The sequence below is a fragment of the Acomys minous genome (genome assembly GCF_964271855.1).
Source record: "Acomys minous genome assembly, chromosome: 10".
NCBI classification, from domain to species: domain Eukaryota; kingdom Metazoa; phylum Chordata; class Mammalia; order Rodentia; family Muridae; genus Acomys; species Acomys minous.
The window spans coordinates 104,735,272-104,748,421 of NC_140491.1; the positions used below are offsets into that span (position 1 = coordinate 104,735,272).

Sequence of the window (13,150 nt, forward strand, 5' to 3'; positions counted from 1 at the left end):
TAAATAAAATCTTTAAAAAAAAAGAAAGTAAAAACAAAGGCAAAAAGAGAAAACAGTCAGAAAAACAGTCAGGATGTTGCAAAACGAGTGATAAGAGAAAAGGAGGGGCTGCAATGAGTTACTCCTGGCTGGGACATCAGACCCGTCCTAGGAGGCTCTCCCTTGAGTGGGTTCGTCACCTTGGGCTCTATAGTGATGTTTGTCACACAGACCCCACTGGAGGGGTCGTGACAAGGGAACTCTGGGTTTGATTGAGAGACCCTACCTCAGTGAGCAAGGTGGAAGAGCGAGTTAGGATGATTCCCAGCATCAGTCTCAGGCTTCCCGAGGAGAGACCTTGTAGTTGGGCCTTGTTTTGTTCCGTTCTGCTGTTTTGGGTATGTCAACTCCTATTTTCTCATTGTCCTTAGAGGTGAGCTGTATCCTGAAAATGGCATTTGCTTTGTGAAAGACAGAATGCCTTTTATGTAAGGATAGCTAAGTATGATGGCTACTATCTTTTTAGCACTCGCTACATAAATGCTAGGCTCTTTACTTGGTACCTTATGCTTTATCTTAGTTAATTATCATTAATTTTGTAGCTCAGATATTTGTGGCTCTGTTTTATAGATGGGGAAACTGTGGCTTAGGCAGCTGAACATGTTGATTTATGGTCTTACACCTCTAACTTACAAGTATGAGTCAAAGCTTCCTCTCTTTTTTTTTTTTTAAACCCATGAGGAGTGTGTGTGTGTGTGTGTGTGTGTGTGTGTGTGTGTGTGAGAGAGAGAGTGTGTGTGTGTGTGTGTGTGTGTTTCTGCAGGTGTGCTTGGGAGGCCAGAGGTCGATAATATATGTCCTTCTGAATTGAACTTGGAGTTTGTGAATTGGCTAGACTGGCTGGCTGCCCACTGAGCTCCAGGGAGCCAGCTGTGTCCAGCCCCGGTCCTTGTCCTCCTTGGGTCACACATGTGTCTGCATGGCTGCACTTGGCTTTTGATGAGGGTGCTGGGGATCCTTTGTTCCACCCCGGTGGCTTTACCAGCTTTTCATATAAACTCCAAAACTATTGAAGTTTATAGGGCACCATTGCCTCATTGCCACTGACAACTTCAACAGCATCATTTGTTCTCCCTTCCCTAGTTTGTATAGTGGATCCTAATTCATGTTTCATAGTAAAACTCCGAATTGAAATGTCACTCAGACAAGAGTCTGCTCTGGAATTTTTAATTAGCTGCATTTGTTCAAAGACTCCCTGTAATTCTCATTTTATAGCCTTATCACACGGTTTTCTTAGGTGTGTATGTGGGGCGGAGGGAAATTTATTTTACCACTTTATTCTCTAAGATGAGTTGAATACTTGACCTCAGACCTCAGGTGCTCAACAAGGTTTTGTTGTTGTTGTTTGAGATGAGGTTTCTCACTATGTAGACCAGGCCTAGTGTTCACAGAAATCCATCCACCTACCTCTGCCTCCTGAGTTCTGGGATTAAAGGTTTGTTCCAACACACCTGGCAAAACAAAAAAAAATATTTTTTTGATGAGTGCATTTCATTTAATCCTGAATCATTTACATCTTTAGTGAAGAAATTACCAGCTTGGATTAAAAAACAAAACAAAAACAAAATAAAACAAAAAGCTGTAATTGCCTTTTCTTTAAGATTACAGGGTGTTTTCCTCCCTGCACAAGAAAAGTTATATTTAAAGCAGCGTTAGAAAAAAAGTTTGCTTGTTTGTTTTTATCATTTCTTCTTATTCATAGTTTCAGTTAGATAGGATAGCAATTCTAAAGACTATGTTATTTTTTTGTTTTGTTATTCCCAACATCCAGGAACACTGTTTCCTCTGTGTCACTGGCTCGTGGTTTCTGTTGGCAGGAATTTGTAGTCTGGGATTCCTTCAGAACTGTGGATTGTGGCTGTAGCTGATTCCTCTTCCCAAATGGTGTTACTTAGTTTTTCCTTTTCATACATCACAATCAGGGGGAGACAGGCCAGCTTGACCTGTAAGGCTCCTTACAGCTTAGGAGTAGAGTGGAATACTTTCATGGACTGAAAGATGAATTTATGTGTGGAAGTTAAGATGGTCAACAGAGGCCCTCCTTACTGATGCGTTTGCCAAACACATGGTTGGTGGAAAAGTCTGATAAGGTAAAGAATCAGTTGAAAGTGACACATTGCATTTTAACTTTAAACATAGAGAAGCATTTTCTTTTCTTTTTTTTTTCCCTTAAAAACAAACAAACCAACAATCATCAGTCAGTGGTACACATCAAGGTCAGTGGACAACTTTGTAGAGTCAATTTTCTACTTGCAACTTTAAGTAGGTTCCAGGGACTGAGCTCAGGCCACGAGGCTTGGGCAGTACCTCTCCTGCTCAGTCATCTTGATAGTCCACGTTCCACTCGTTCAGTTGTGAGGGCACAATGTTTTTAGAATGTGGTTTCCTTGGTTGAATTTCATCTCCTCTTCTATCTGTTTAGAGTTAGCGTATCTTTGCCTTTCTGCCCTGAGGTTTAAAAAAATTTTTTTTTCTGTATGTGTCATATTTTCCAGCATATAAGACGATGTTTTAACCCCTGAAAAATCCATGCCAAAGTTGGGGTCATCTTATAAGCAGGGTACTTACCTGTAGCTTTCTTCATATGTCTGATGCATATGGTGGGGTGGGGTGGGGGGGCCATGCCTGATTCCTCTCCCCCCCCCCCCTTGCTCTGTGCAGGAAGTATGAAGCAGGGAGGAACAAGCTGCACACATCTTCCTGTACCTCTAGGAGGAGGGTGTGAGTGCGGATTGGCTTTCCACCACAACCCGCCCATTCAACTAGGAGGGCTGTGCCATCTTTGGGGTGGAATGTGCCTTAAAGGGTCAGTGTAGGCTGGCACTGGCTGTCTACCAGCATTTCCTAAAGTGCCTGGCTGTCTGTGGCCTGTTTGCAAATAGACACATGGGCTGAGTCTGGCGCACAGGGAGTGCACTGGAAGAGGGGTCATCTTTTATAGCGATTATATTCCAAACTCTGTATTTTAGCTGGAAAAGTTAGGGTTCACATTGTACTCCTAGTCGTCTTATATGCTGGAAAATATGGTACATGCATTTTATTTTTATTGTATCTCAAAGCATATGAGCCAGTTTCTATAATACCCTTTAATATGAAGTCATATTTTTTCACTTCATATATTTTTTTGTTTAAATTTCATAGATACATTAAAAAGAACAATTAGCATGAACAGAAAAACGTGGACTTTAGTAACTATATACCTCAGTGTATACTAAAAAATAATACTGGTAGTTGAGTATTTTGTGTGCTGTGAGCACTCTGTGTTTCACAGTGGGGACGGAGGGTCCTCATTTCAGCATGCTAGTTAAGTTGGAATAGGTTAAAAGGGCTAGTATTCAAAAAACTGGTGTTGATGGCAAACATTTTATATAGCCTAGCCCCCTCCATCCAACAGTAGCCTAAACTTGGGGAGATTTTTGGGAGAGGAGATGTTAAAGAGATTTCTGGTTTTGGTGTGTTTATCTCTGAGATACACAAACAAACAAACAAACCACATTTACATATTCTTTGACTAGAAGAAGGCAGTTAATATGCTTCACTTCAAATCAGCACACTTGAGTGAAAAGCTAGGATGAGAATAACCTAGTGATAATTTTTTAATTAAAATTAAGACTGTATAATTAGAATGAAGAAAATGAGGTCTTATAAGCAGATAGCTAATTCACTGTTAGCGATGAGGAGGACATACAGTGTTAAGTACTGCTCAGTGTGCTCAATGCTCAGTGAACATTTCCTTTAACTCCTTTGAGATGCACTCCCTCCTTTGTTTTAACAAGAAGGAATTTGATCTGAGGTCTAAGCAACATGCCTATAGCCATACAGAGTTTAATGCTGTGCTGGGGTTAGGATTTAAGTGCTTCTGATTCTAACTTGTGTACAAATAATTCTGTATCGTTAGTGAAGTTGTTTTTTAAAAAGTAACTTTTTGGCTTTTTTTTTTTTTTTTAGATGAAGAAAATAGTTTACATGTGGTGGTGAACTGTGGAGAAGCCTTACTGAAGAATAACACTTACTGGCCTCTTGTTAGTGATTTTATTAATATTCTTTCTCATCAAAGTGTGGCTAAGAGGTTTTTAGAGGATCATGGCTTGTTAGTTACATGGATGAACTTTGTTTCTTTCTTTCAAGGTATGAGTTTAACTTTCTTTTGTTAAAACATTATCTAATGCTAAATTACTAAATACTAATTAATAATAGTATACCATTGAGGTTATTGTTTATTTTTTGTTTTTTGTTTTTTTTTTTTTTGAGTCAGGGTTTCTCTGTGTAGCCTTGGCTGTCTGGACTCACTTTGTAGACCAGGCTGGTCTCCAACTCACAGCGATCCACCTGCCTCTGCCTCCCTAGTGCTGGGATTAAAGGCGTGCACCACCATGCCGGGCATACCACTGAAGTTATAAATAAAGTATATCATGATTTGAATTAATTATTATCTGTAAGAACTTTAGATGTTATTCTCAGTGATATATAGTAAGGGTTTATTAAGAAATGAGCACAATTTTTTGGTAGTATGTTAAAACATTAATTTAGAAACAAAATATATTTTCTCAGATTTGTAACATGTTTCTAACAATGTAGACTAGTAGCAATTAAATTTGTTTTTTTGTTTTCTTATTTCAAGACAATCAGTTTTGTTTGTGACATTTACAAAATGTTTTTTAGAAACTTTAGTTTGTTTAAAAAAAATTCTAACAACAGGACCAGCAGCGTTTGTATTTCATTGTAAGCTTATTTATGTGTGTACTACTGTGTAATTGTGTATTACTTGCTTAAACCTGGCTGAGTATAGGGATATATTTGATTTAAAGTTACATACTTGTGTCTGTTTGACAAGGTCCGTATGTGCTTTGCTTTGTACAAGGTATGAACTTGAACAAGCGAGAACTCAATGAGCATGTGGAATTTGAATCTCAGACGTACTATGCTGCCTTTGCTGCTGAGCTTGAAGCCTGTGCACAGCCGATGTGGGGGCTCTTATCACACTGTAAAGTTAGGGTAGGTTGGAAATATTTTTGTTAATGTCTGCATTTTAAAAATAATGACTTAAGAAAAAGCACACCTGAAAAGCATACCTCATGTAGCATGCAGTGTTTAATTCTGTTTTGAGTGAATTGAAGTTCATCTTTGTGGAAGCTTACCTACAACAATATATTTTATCCTTGGGCGGACGTATTGAAATTCATTAGGCATCAGACCTTCCTAGCTGCCCCTATTTTGAGCAGTTGTTGAAATTTCTGAATACTCTGCTTTAAGCATTATTGTTTTATTGTAACTGGTGTTACTTGTCTAATACTGTCTATAGTCCTACACAGTGTTCTGCTGTATAGCCTAGGCTGGCCTTAAACTCGGTTTCTCTCACATCTTGTCTTGATTTTTCAATCCATGTGCTTCAGGCTGTCCAAGTGTTGTCAGTACAGGAGTGTGCTATCATGACTGGCTTAAAGTTTACAATTTTAAGATTATAAGCAGAAAATAATTTTCACACAACTTACAAATGTTGTTATATATGCCTAGGCATTAATTTCATGAGTCTTTAGAAATCAGAAAGAATCCTCTATTAAACCTATTAAACTGAGGCTTTCATGAAGATTTTTATATCTTAACCTCATGAAGCTCAATCCATTAGGCTGTGTCAGGAAAGATTGTGCAAGTCTCATCACATAGCATTGACTGGCCTGGAGTTTGCTATGAAGCCTATCCTGGCCTGGAACTCAGAGAGGTCTGCCTGCCTGTGCCTCCTGAGTGCTAGGATTAAAGGTGTGCGACACCATGCCCAGCCTCTAGGTAAGAGCTTAGAGTGGGGATATTTTGAAGTCGTTGTTTTTTTTTTTAGTCTTGGATCTTACTCTTTACACAGGGTTACTAGGTCAACCCATGAAAACCTATTTGAGATTTGTGTCAGTTTTTTTTATTCCTTAAATCATTTTTTATAAATAAAGCAAAACAAGACAAAGCGCGTAAAGGCGAGCTCTTCCTTACAGGTAATGATGGGCTTTCTTTTCATCTGTCTTTAAGTTTATGTGCTTCTCTCAGGAGTAGTTGAATCTGTGTTCTCCCAAGGATTTACCTTGCAGCTCAGTTGTAGTCTAATTACAAGATTCAAAAGGTCATGCTACTCACATTGATTTTATAGGCATGTAAAATTTCTTTAATCTCTAATAATCGTGTGTGTGTGTGTGAGAGAGAGAGAGACAGAGAGACAGAGACAGAGAGAGACAAACAGAGAGACAGACAGGAAGACCGATAGAGACAGATAAACAGAGACACACAGAGAGGGACAAAGAATATTAATGAATGAATATGTATGTGCTAGGGACTTGATGTGAGTTAAAAAAAATCCAGGGCCTTGTGTGTGTTTAAAACCACAGGCAAATCTCACTAACCCCCTTCATTAGATTTTCTTTTTATATTTTTAGATTTTCTTTTTATAAATTGAGCCTCAAACTGATGATCCTTCTGCTTCCTTCCCAAGTGCTGGGACTACAGATGTGTATGACCATGACAGCTTTTGTTATTAGTTAAAAAAAAAAATCACCTGTTCACATTATATTTCATTCTGTGTTCTTCATGTCATTTGATGGTATCTTAAATGATTTAAGAATCTCTATTATTTACCTCCACTTGTACTTATAATTCATCCTCTTATACCACCCATGCTGTAATTAATGATTGCCCTTTCTTTGTTCCTAAGCTTTGGTTCAGGCTAGCCCCCAACTCCCCATTTGGAGCATATTCTTTCTCACTGCCTTTCCTTGGCCCAGTGCTTCTCTTGCATGGAAAGTTCTCTGGGAAGTTAAAACAGACAAAGAAACACACACACACACACACACACACACACACACACACACACACACACGTAAGCCTCACTATTAGATTGTGATTGATTTGATAAACATTTTAATCGGAGTGGTGATTCTAGCTAGAGTGAAGAACTATTAGGGTGAACTTTGGGAAAAGTCTGGAAACCGCAAGCTTCGTGACTTTCCATCAAATAGCATTCCGTGTGCGTTCACAGTTCCTGTTTAACTTCAGCTGTGGAATGTATTTAAAACTACAGACAGTGTAAGGTTTGTTTGCTCATTTACTCAGAACAGGTTGTTAAAGGCTGGTCGATTTTAGGCACTGTCTACATCTTAGGTATTTGGGGCATTGAGCAGACAGACATGTTGTTATTCTCATGGACACAGGGCAAACAGAGAGATTTACATTGTTATTGTGCTCTTCTGTGCATGTGTGCGAGAGAAAAGCAGGGCAAATCTCAAAATCAGAGGCCTTTTTGAAAGAAGACTATGAAGGAACAAGATGTGTGAAGAATAAAAGAGGAGTGGTGAGCTGGGGCAGATGGGGATGGAGTGTCTCCTGTGGAAGTGCGTGTCTGTACAGGAGCTCTGTGTCTAGAGCAAGAGAGTAGGGTTCATTGGAGAGAGAGGGGGGTCAGGTTGCAGTTTAGGTTCTTGTAGGCGCATTGAAGAGTCTTAGATCTTAGAAAGCTTATGATCACATTTGTACATGAAAGACTAAGTGTAAGATGATGTAGCAATTGTGTAGCATGGTGGCGGAGCTCTGGTATAGCTCTAGGAGCAGGGAGTTTATTTAAGATGTTTTGATAAGCCAAGTCATGGCTATTTTATTTATTACTTGGAGAATCATGGCCTCTGGAGATTGATAGTGAGGGAGCTTTGGAGAAAGAGGAGATTTTGGCCAGTGGATGCAAAGTTTAAACCTGACCAAAGAACTGTCTTTGACATTTGCTGCTTAGTATGATGATCATTGTTTATAACATGTATATTTCAAACTTTTTTTTCAGAAGGAGCTTGTTTTACATTTGTGTATTTTTCCTTTTAAAGATAAGACAAAGAATTTTAAAATTTAGTATACACGGTCATGTATATGCTATGGCACACATATGAACATCAGAGGACAGTTTGCTAGAATTGATCCTCTTCTTTTTCCATATGGGTCCCGGAGATCATCCTTACATCATCAGGCTTGGAGGCAAGCACTTTGACATCCTCACTACCTCATGGGGCCTACATATCTCTCTCTCTCTCTCTCTCTCTCTCTCTCTCTCTCTCTCTCTCTCTCTCGTCTTTCCAGACAGGGTTTCTCTGTGTAACAGCCCTGGCTGTCCTAGACTCACCTTGTAGACCAACTGACCTCTAACACACAGTGATCCACCTTCCTCCACCTCCCACGTGCTGTGAGAACAGGCATGTGCCACCGTGCCCTGCTCAGCATCACTATTTAAAATGTCCTAAAAGAATGGGTTTTAAGTACTTTCAGTATTTAAACAGACAAACAAATTCTTTTTTCTTTTCTCTTTCTCATTTTTTAATCTAAGGGGGCTGGAGGGATCAGTGGTTAAGAGCACTTGCTGCTCTTGTAGAAGACCTGAGTGTGGTTCCTAGCACCCACATCAGGACGCTCACCACAGCCTGTGAGTCCAGCTCCAGGAGAACCTGATGCTGCGGAAGGCATTTGCACTCACATGCAGGCACACAGCTACATATAGCTAAAAATAAGAAAAAAATAGATCTAAAAAAGAGAAAAACGATAGGGATCTGAGCCGATAGCTTATAGGTGATAGACACATCCACCAAGTTGTCACAGTTAACTCCATAAACAAATTCAAGTATTTGTTCATTTAAAAGAAGCTGTGCCAATAGTCTAAACATGAGATCTTAAACATACCCATGAAATTGTTATATTCAAGATATATGTATTTTATATGGATATTGAAGATGTATTTCAGATACAGAATTAGTAGGCTTGTACTTATTTGCTGAGATGACTTGACTCTCAGATAATGTGTACAGAGGATGAAAAGAGGGATAGAAAGATGAATTCAGAGAAATCAATTACTTTTAGAGCTGTTTGAAATGTCTGTGAGATGTCCAAATGGAAATAGTGAAAAGACAGCTGGTGTGAATCTATGCCCAACAGAGAAATCTGGACTGAAGCTATAAACTTCAGATGCTTTGTCATGTAGACGGTGTTTATCAGTAGGTAGTAAATGATATCATGAATGTAGATGAGACATGAACCAAGAAGGGAGAGGAAACCCAGAAAATGAGAAGTCTCGAAAGCCAGTAAAAACCGACTCAGAAAGCCAGTTGGTGTTGGCGCACGCCTTTAATCCCAGCACTCGGGAGGCAGAAGCAGGCGGATCGCTGTGAGTTTGAGGCCAGCCTGGTCTACAAAGCGAATCCAGGACAGCGAAGGCTACACAGAGAAACCCTGTCTGGAAAAAACAAAAACAGAAAAAAACTGACTCAGAGCTGGGTGCAGTGGCACATGTCTGTAATCCCAGGACTCAGGAAGGCAGAGGCAGGTGGATCTCTGCGTTCAAGGCCAGCCTGGTCTACATAGCAAATCCAGGACAGTCAGGGCTACACAGAGAGATCCTGTCTCCGGAACAAAACAAAACAAAAAACACAACAACAACAACTGATTCTGGAAGGTAAGATTATCACAAGGAGGCTATAGTTTTATGCAGATTGTTTTCACTGTGTTGCTTGGGGTGAGTTTGGGCAGGGAATTATATTTATCTCTGTGATAGTGAGAAATGATTGGTTCTAAGCAGTGGTTTATTTTTTATCTCTGAACGTCAGAATTGTAGTATGCTTCTTTAGATATAAGTACCCCATCTAAGGAGTATAGAAGACAATGAGAAACAGGCCTGTGCAGTTTCTCCTGTGGTCTTTGCAGGAATTGAGAGATGTTAAAGAGCATCTAGTTTCTAGGTAAGATTTATTTTTGATGGGCGTCAAGATGATACCAGATGTCACCAAGGCACTCTATACTTTCATCCAGCCCTCCTAGCGTCTCTTTGGAAATATATGGCATCAGCCATTTCATTCAAAGATCACACAACTCTTTTGGTTCACACATTACAAGTGCAAGCTGAATATGGAAGCAAATGTGTCTGATATTCAAACTGGTGCTTTTTACCAAATTGCTAATATTTATTTTTCAGTGAGAATAACCAGAACTGTATTAGCAGCAGTACTGACAGTTTTTAGACATGAACACTAGAAGAGGAAATAGTATTTAAAGTTAAACATCTATTTTGTATCTACATTCTCTATTATAAAATACAAAAGCAAATGATTAAGTAATATGAAAGTTAGGGATCATATGATTTATTGTCTTTGTGTAATTGCTTCCATCTAATGACAAAGTTAGGTTACTGCAGACTCAGAGTCTCACCTTGACTCTTGATATACGCCTTCTAATGAGGCCTAGTTCTTAGACATAGGCTTTTTATACTCAATTTCAGTTGCATCTTCATGACTTCTGGGAGGCAGGTGGGGTTATGCCCATCTTATGGAGAAACTCACAGGTTTTCAGTAACTTGTAACAGCTTATAAATGATGAATTATCAGTATGCACACTAGGGTGAGGAGTCAGGTGGAGGATGAGGCAAGATCATCTGAATACTGTGTTACAATGAGCTGTGTTTAGAAATGGAATTAACAGGTCATATTCAAAAGCACTGTTGCCAAGTGCGGTGGCGCATTCTTCTAATCACAGCACTCTGGGAGCAGAGGCAGGTAGATCACTGTGAGTTTGAGGGCAGCCTGGTCTACAAAGTGAGTCCAGGACCTGTTTCTGAGGAGCGGGCGGGAAGCACACTCAATACCGTTGGTTAAGTTGTTCTGTGGTAAAGTTTTACTGTTTAGACTAGTGCTCAGTCATAAAAGGCATTCTGCCCAAGTTCTGAAAATGCCATATTTGGCTTTCAAAGTTTCTTTTTCTTAAAAACGCACACAATCTCTTTCTCTCTCTCTCTCTCTCTCTCTCTCTCTCTCTCTCTCTCTCTCATCAATCAGCTATTATTATTGGGGTTGGGAGGGGGTTGTATGAGTGCACCACAGTGTAGGTGTCCAGTCAGGTATCAGTTTTTCTTCCAGGATTTGAGTCCTGGGGGATGAACTCAATTGGTCAGGCTCACTGGCAATTGCCTTTACCTGCTGAACCATCTTGTGGACCGTCAGAGTTTCTTTACATGTGAATTAACTTCCACTTTAGTTTGTTTAAGACAAGTTATTTATTATTAACTTGTGTCATTAAATTTTTTCAGTGAAAGATGGGGAGTAGAATGTGTAAGATAATATTTTTATAAAGATAAATTTTATACAGGATAGAGTGGGACAAAGTGAGACTGTTGGCAAGGTGACCAGATAAGTGATGTTTGGACTGGATGGTGGCAGCAAAGTAGGCGAGGACCTATATGATTATGTCATGGAAGAAGTGACAGGACGTGGAGAAGAGCAAGGTAAAGGAGAATGAAGACCGAATGGGGAGTATGGTGTGGTGGATGCAGAGGATCAGGAGTTCAAAGCTAGCCTGGGATATATGAGACTCTGTCTAACAAGGAAAAAGAAAATGAAAACGAGGAATGTAAGATTCCCCTGTGTTTTGTAAATGTGATGGAGAGTTAAACAGGTAGCGGGTCAGGTTGATGTACTTGTCTTTGTTGCTACATGCTTTTCTGTGTTTTACATTGCTTCCCAAAAATAATTAAGAGACTTTCATAATTCTCTTAATTCAGATCAGATTTGTTGTTTTAACCTTTTAAAAATTACACAGTGCAGTGGCTTGTCATGTAATTTCAAAGTTATGCAACCACACTGTATTAATTCTAGAACATTTTCATTGTCCCTCAAAGAACTATTTACTTACCAATTCTGACTTCCCAGTATCTCTTGGAAACTACACTTTCTTTTGGAGGGAAAGGGGAAGAGATTTTTATTCTAGTCCTTTGCATGCATGCATTTACTTTTTCATGTAACTTACTATTTGAGTGGATCCATTTTGTCATAAAGCAGTGTAGTTGCTTTCCACAGTTCTCATACTGCAATTGGTTCGCAACATTTCTTTTTCTAAGCCAAGATATTACAGGCTAATTATAGCGTGTGTATGTTCTATCTTCCTTTTTTACTGTGTATAATATCCATAGAAAATTGCTCTTTAGGCATTTTCAGGTAAAGGATTCACTGACATTTCAACCCACGGCCAGTGATTTCTAACCATCTCCATTATTTATTTCTGGTACTTTTTTTTTTTTTAAATCATCCCCAAAGAGGATCTGTATTTACTGAATCATAATAGTAATGAATTTATAGTATTTTGAGGGAGCCATTGAAGTGAAATATGTATTTAATCTATTTAAAGCATTTTCTAGCTTTGCTTCACTTTAAGGACTATGTAGAAGGAAGCACATTGTATTGTGTAATTTTCATATTTGTCATTGGTTGCTACTTTTAGTTTATCAAGCAATAATTTCTTGAAACAAATTATAGAAGTTATCTTGAAAATATATGCATTTTACCTCTGTATATGCAATGTTTACAATTATATGTAATTTAATGTTGAAAATATCCATATTTATGTACCATGAAATATATATGTGCGTGTGTGTATATATATATATATATATAATTTTTTTTTAAATTTTAAAGGAAACTCAAGAGTATACCCGAAATGTTGTAAGGTACTGCCTTGAAGCTCTTCAAGATTGGTTTGATGCTATTAACTTTGTAGATGAGGTACGTTTATACATATGTATATATAATGAAAATATGCTTAAAATTTATTGAGTTGGGGCTGGAGAGATGACTAGCAGTTAAGAGCACTGGCCTCTCTTCCAGAGGTCCTGAGTTTAATTCCTAGCACCCACACGGCAGCTCACAGCTGTCTGTAACTTCAATTCAAGGAATCCGACAACCTCACACATGTGGCCAAAACAGTAATTTACATAAAACGAAATAAAAATTATTAGAAAATATTTGTTGTCTTAGGGATTGGACCCAGGACCTTGTGCATGCTGTGCAGATGCTGTACTGCTGAGCTGTATGTCAACCTATCCACGTGTATGGCTTGGGCATATATAAAAGCATTTAAGGAAAAAGGGTTAGATTTCACTTAACATTGAACGTTATGAGTGTCTTCATGGGGTAAAAGTAGCGTTGGTATTATAATGACTTCACACAACCGATGCAGAAAGGGTGGCTAATTCTTTGGCAGTTAGGAAATTTCAGAGTATCTTAATTGTGTTTGCTTTTATCCTAGAGGACAGAGGCATACTTTTTCCAACTTAAGTGATTAT

The 13,150-nt window shown here is 38.8% G+C and overlaps 1 protein-coding gene across 3 annotated transcripts in view; it reads left to right on the forward strand.

Moving 5' to 3' along the window:
- Positions 1-13,150, forward strand: part of UBR3 (ubiquitin protein ligase E3 component n-recognin 3) — a 130,095-nt gene that overhangs the window by 33,084 nt on the left and 83,861 nt on the right. For all 3 annotated transcript variants that reach the window (XM_084799437.1, XM_084799436.1, XM_084799438.1), the window contains exons 9-11: positions 3,988-4,167; positions 4,901-5,034; positions 12,504-12,590. In XM_084799437.1, the coding sequence (XP_084655563.1) occupies positions 3,988-4,167; positions 4,901-5,034; positions 12,504-12,590 (401 nt within the window). The remainder of the gene's footprint in view (positions 1-3,987; positions 4,168-4,900; positions 5,035-12,503; positions 12,591-13,150) is intronic.